This window comes from Sus scrofa, chromosome 7, assembly GCF_054392235.1.
Source record: "Sus scrofa isolate SSC_HxYL_T2T_F1_AM1 chromosome 7, Sscrofa_HxYL_maternal_Yorkshire_Landrace_v2.0, whole genome shotgun sequence".
NCBI classification, from domain to species: Eukaryota; Metazoa; Chordata; class Mammalia; order Artiodactyla; family Suidae; genus Sus; species Sus scrofa.
Window position 1 is genome coordinate 27937463 of NC_139389.1, and position 6216 is coordinate 27943678.

A 6216-nucleotide genomic window follows, 5' to 3' on the forward strand; every position below is an offset into this window, starting at 1 on the left:
AGTGATTCATTTCCTGAGTCAGCTCAGCATTCTCTCCCTGACTGCTCAACTGGACGCCAACACCTCTGGCCTCAGTGACTCCTTATTCCTGCCTCCAAGACTCACCAGCCCCACGACCTACTGACCCAACTTAAGCCATGTTGACACCTTCAGCGAGTTCAGCAAGCCCTGTAGGCTCAGGAGTCACCCTATTGCTTTAGGGCCTACGGCTCTCAACATTGAGGCATTTGTTAAAAAGCTATTGCTGGGCCATACCCAGAGAGTTTCTGATTTGTAGCTTTGGGCTGGAGCCCAACAATGTGCCTTTTTTTTTTTTTTTTTTTTTTGAGGGCTGCACCCATGACATATGGAAGTTCCCAAGCCAAATCAGAGCTGTAGCCTCCTGCCTATGCCACAGCCACAGCAACGCCAGATCTGAGCAACATCTGCGACCTACACCACAGCTCATGGCAATGCTAGATCCTTAACCCACTGAGCAAGACCAGGGATTGAACCTGCGTCCTCATGGTTACTAGTCAGATTCGTTTCCACTAAGCCACAACAGAAACTCCCTTTCTTTTTTTCCTTTTTTTTTTTGACAATGTGCATTTCTAACATGTTTCCTTATGATGCTGGGGCAAGGACCATTGGGCAAGAACTACTGCTTTAAGGAGATTCTGCGTGTCTCTGCTCAGATCTAGATTTTGCAGCCTACCTGTCAGAGAGTTCCCTATATCCATTATTTCCCGGTTCTCAGTGGATTCCTTGCTCCCTGGCAGCTCCCTGCCCAGAGGCCCCACCTCCCCTTCAGCCCTGACTGTGGTCAGAGACCTAGCCCTCTCTGTGGTCCAGGAGGCCAGGACCTGGGTGTGGGTGGGAGGCATCTTCTTGAATCTCTGTTCTTCACAGACTCTCCCCACATCTGTGTGTACCAGAGGAGTTTTTTTTTGTTGTTGCTGCTGTTGTTCCTTTTTAGTTTCATTTTTGTTTTGCTTTTTGTTTTGTTTTTAAGGGCCACTCCCAAGGCATATGGAAGTTCCCAGAAGAGGGGTCGAATTGGAGCTGCAGCTGCCAGCCTGCACCACAGCCACAGCAACTTGGGATCTGAGCCGCGTCTGCAACCTACACCACAGCTCACGGTAACACCAGATCTTTAACCCACGGTGATGGAACCCGCATCCTCATGGACACTATGTTGTGTTCTTAACCCACTGAGCCACAATAGGAACTCCTATATTTGTTTATTTTTATAAACGATTTCCCAATTAGACCGTCCCTGAGGACAAGTGTTTACATTTATTTGGTTCACTGGACTTATAAACGTGCGGGCACCTAGTTAAGTACTCAATAAATATTTCTTTCTTTTTTTTAAGCTATTTTTATTTTTTATTATTTTTTATTTTTTGTCTTTTTAGGGCTGCACCTGTGGCATATGAAGGTTCCCAGGCTAGGGGTCAAATTGGAGCTGCAGCTGCCATCCTACACCACAGTCACAGCAACACCAGATCCAAGCTACGTCTGTGACCTACACCACAGCTCATGGCAACTCTGGATCCTTAACCCACTAAGCGAGGCCAGGGATCAAAACTGCGTCCTCATGGTTACTAGTCAGATTTGTTTCCACTGAGCCACGACGGGAACTCCAATAAATATTTCTTGAATGAATGTATGAATAAGAAATGAATTCCCCACCAGGCACCGAGGCCATGGGGAGGAGGGCAGGGTGGCTCCTTTCTCTTCAGGGGGAGAGGCAGCTGCAATAAAGGGAAGTCAAGAGGTCACAGTCCCCTCCCGCATCTCCCCACTCCCCATGGGTAAGGGCAGGGGCCGTGAGAAGTCAAAACTCGGGCCAGGGCATTTAGACAAACGTGTCTCAGTGAGGGGAATGCTCTGTCCTTGCCTCCCCTAGAAGCCACTAGCCAGAAAGAGCAGCAGCAGGGGTAGAGAGTGTTTATCAGAGGCTACACCCCACTCTGTGGAACCCACAGGGGCCAGCACCCCCCCCAACAAACACCCCTAATGTCAGCGTCTGCCCCTGGCTCTTGTATCCACCAATGCTGTCTCTCGAGAAGCACCACATTCCTCCAAAGAATCTACCTAAATTCTCGAATTCCAGAGCTCTGTAGATTTTACTGAAAATCTCAAAGAAGATAAGATGAGGGGATGACATTGCACATCCTAAAGCAAGACTTCTTTTTTTTTTTTTCCTTTGGCGTCTCATCTCAGTCTTTCCTCTTCCTGAGCCCAGCCGGGCACTGGTATCCTCTTGCCATTATATTGCCATTAGAGAAGGAGCCGGGGGAAATTACTGACTCAGACGGAACTCTCTTTTGTTTTGTTTTGTTTTGTTTTGTTCCGTTTTGCTTTTTAGGGCCACACATGTAGCATATGGACATTCCCAGGCTAGGGGTTGAATGGGAGTTGCAGCTGCCGGCCACACACCACAGCCCCAGCAATGCAAGTTCTGAACCGTGTCTGTGACCTACACCACAGCTCTCAGCAACACCAGATCCCCAATCCACTGCCGGAGGCCTGGGATCCACCCTGCATCCTCTCGGATACTATTCAGATTCCTTTCCGCTGAGCCACAATCGAACGCCCCAACAAAGACTTCTTTGCTAGGAGTTCCCGTCGTGGCACAGTGGTTAATGAATCCGACTAGGAACCATGCAGTCGCGGGTTGGATCCCTGGCCTTGCTCAGAGGGTTAACGATCCAGCGTTGCTGTGAGCTGTGGTGTGGGTCGCAGATGCGGCTCGGATCTCAAGTTGCTGTGGCTCTGGCATAGACTGGTGGCTACAGCTCCAATTAGACTCCTAGCCTGGGAACCTCTGTATGCCGCGGGAGCGGACCTAGAAAAGGCAAAAAGCCAAAAAAAGAAGACTTCTTTGCTAGACATCGCCGTATTCCCAAGGGACTCTGGAGCTGCAAGGCTGGAAGTGAAGTTTCTCTCTCTTCCCAGACCCTGCATCCCTCTCACCCCCTCCCAGATCTGCAGGAGACTTCCGGCTCTTCAGCTTCTCCTCCAATCCACGCAGAGAAATTCAGTCCGACTCGCTGTCCAAACCTGCATGCCCAGACTTGTGAGACCCACGTCTTAGTCATGTGAACCTCCAGGCCTGAGCAAAGACCCTTCGTTCCTGAGAAGAACCGCCCGTGAGGTCTGACTACCTTCCCCCTTACCTCTGATGTCTTATCAAAATATTTCTTTCACAAACAAGGATCCCCTTAAGAGGAATGAAGAAGAATGCTAGTTCTCATTTCCTTTCTACCTCCAGTCCCTCTTCTTCCTGGGTGCTAGTGTCAGCAGAAGCCGATGGGGAAGTGAGGCCTGGGACTTAGAGGAGGAGGGAATGGGGCGAAAGGGGAAGTTTGGGAGGAAGGCCTCCAGGCAGCTGCTGGGAGAGGAGAGCCGGCAGACAGAGAGGTGGCAGCCTGGTCTGTCTCCTCCAGCATCTCCACCGGCATCGGCTGAGCTATGAGCCAAACCCTGGATTTACAGGGTAGGGAAGGTGGCAAAGGCAGGCTCCTAGGAGGGGAGCAAGGAGATGGACGGTCCTGGGCTGGGGGGGCCAGGAAGCTGGCTCAGGAAGGCAGGACAGGGATGGCCTCAGGCTGGGCTTGGGGGTGAGTAGGAGAAGTGGGGGTGGCGGCCAGGGGTGGGGGGGGCGGTTACATGAACCTTTGCGCCCCTGCAGGAGGAAAAGCCTTCGGGCTGCTGAAGGCCCAGCAGGAAGAGAGACTCAATGAAATCAATAAGGTAAAGGAAGAACTAAGGGGCAGGGCCTGGGTTTGGGGGGGGAATGTGGGGCGCGGGTAGTGGCTGGACCTAGAGGGCCTACCCGGGCTCTCGCTGTCCCCTCACAGCAATTCCTGGATGATCCCAAATATAGCAGTGATGAGGACCTGTCCTCCAAACTGGAAGCCTTCAAACGTGAGGGGAAAATTCTAGGGGTGGTGAAGGGGGAGGAAAGGATTTCCCCATGAAGGAGAGAGGGAACTGCAGAAACAAAGTTTGCTTTGGGGTGGCTGCCTCTACTGCCGCCCTTCTTATACTCTGTCCCTGACCTGCCCTTCTCAGCAGCACCTCTAGTTCTCTGCACCTTAACAGGGCCCCTCAACTTCCCAGCTCCCATGTCCTCTACCCGCCCTACTTCCTCTTCCTGGGGGGCGGGGACCCCACCTAGGCGAGGTCAGCAGCACCCTGCCCCAGCCTGTGACCCTCTGGCCAGTGCTTCCTCTCTCGGCTTTCTCCCCTCACCCAGAGAAATACATGGAGTTTGACCTGAATGGAAATGGTGATATTGGTGAGAAAAGGGTGATGGGGGCGGGGTGTGCAGAAAGAGGGAGGGGGAGGGCTTTCCTACAGCACTCCATCCCCCCCCCCCCCCGTGCCCTAGGGGGAGGGGGGAAGGGCTGGGGTAAGAGGAGGGGGAATGGGAGTGAGGAGGTGGAGGGGACAGAGGGACAGGCTCCCCCTTCTCTCACCCCATCCTCTGCCTCCAGATATTATGTCCCTGAAACGAATGCTGGAGAAGCTTGGGGTCCCCAAGACCCACCTGGAGCTAAAGAAATTAATCAAGGAGGTATCCAGTGGCTCTGGGGAGACTTTCAGCTACTCTGACTTTCTCAAGATGATGTTGGGCAAGAGATCTGCCATCCTAAAAATGTGAGGGTCCATTTCCATGCCCCCCATACTGACCTGTTTTCTCTCCCCCTACCTCCACCGCCAGACTCACCTTCTACCCACTATAGCACATATTTCTTCTGCCTTTTTTTTTTTTTAGGGCCGAATCCACGGCACATGGAAGCTCCCAGGCTGGGGTCGATTCAGAGCCACAGCTGCCGGCGGACGCCACAGCCATAGCAATACGGGATCCGAGCCGCATCTCCAACCTACACCACAGCCCACAGCAACGCCAGATCCTTAACTCACTGAGTGAGGCCAGGGATTGAACCTGCAACTGCTCACGGTTACTAGTCAGATTTGTTTCTGCTGCGCCACAACAGGAACTCCTCTACTGTCTTTTGAGAGACACTTCCCGGGTCCTATCCCATCCATGGTTCCGGTCCCCACAGCCCCCCTCCTGCCCTTCCTCCTTCTCCTCCCCCTTCACAGCCCTCATCCTTTTCTGGACTTTCGCAGTGACCTAAGACTTGTTTTCTTGAGAGAGCTCTCCCCTGATCCCCGCGTCTCTTCCCATCTCTACCAGGATCCTGATGTACGAAGAGAAAGCGAGAGAACAGGAAAAGCCAACGGGTCCTCCGGCCAAGAAGGCTATCTCTGAGTTGCCCTGATTTGTGGTGGGGGAGTTGTGGTGGAATTGAAGGGGCTTCTAATGACCCCAACATGGAAAAAGAAGGCCAACTTGTGAGCCAGAGCCAATCTAATTTAAATAAATCATCTTCCGTCGTATCAACTCAGCTTGGTCACTGTTTGGGAGGCTGTTTCCCCCCCTGGATCTGAGAAGGAGAGAAGCATCTCTGAGGGAATGGTGGCAAGATTTGCCCCTATGAGCAATCCATCAACAAGTTTTTAGTATGTCTACTACAGCAGATGGTTTTGTACACCAAAGGCTCATTCCAGATATGTGAGATAGACTTGACCCCAAGGAATTTAAGTGGGATGAAAAGACGTATCCAGACAAAAAATTACATCACCCAAGCCCATGATGAAAAGCAAGGATTACCTTGAAAGAGCATTCGCTATAACTATAAGCACTGTAACCTTAAGAAACCACTCAGCCTCTCTGAGTCTTTTATTTGAATATGGGAATAATATGATCTATCCTTAAGTACCTGACCTAACTCAAATGAATGGGTGGATGGATGGATGAAAGAACAGGTGTTATTGAATTAAGCAAAGGATTCACAACACAATAAAGCCAATAATTTAAGTGAAAATGAGTCTTGAGGTCCTTTTGGGGACAAGCTTCAAAAACTGAGTCTATCTCATAAAAGGAAAAGGGGCTTGTATCAGCGCAGGTTCTGGGGTTAGAGACTCCTTGGATAATGGAATGGGTTAAATAGCCAACTCCAGGAAGATGGGAGGCTGAGTTCCCAGGCCTTCAGCTCTTCCTAGACCTTTCCTCCATTGAGTCCAGATGCATTACCTCCAGCAAATCCCAGACACTGGCCCTGTTTCAGATTTCCTTACTCCCTGGAAAGCAAGATTCCAATCGGCCCAGCTTGTTTCATGTATCAGCGTCAGACCAGGGCCCTAGGGCCACCCATTTTG

The 6216-nt window shown here is 51.3% G+C and overlaps 1 protein-coding gene across 1 annotated transcript; it reads left to right on the plus strand.

Annotated features, from left to right (window-relative positions):
* The first annotated feature begins 3382 nt into the window (after positions 1-3382).
* On the plus strand, positions 3383-5394 carry AIF1 (allograft inflammatory factor 1). Its single transcript, NM_001129950.1, is given in 6 exon segments — positions 3383-3481; positions 3677-3738; positions 3846-3912; positions 4244-4285; positions 4485-4647; positions 5192-5394. Coding segments are annotated over 6 exon segments (444 nt in total). The 5' UTR covers positions 3383-3456; the 3' UTR covers positions 5277-5394.
* Positions 5395-6216: the final 822 nt, after the last annotated feature.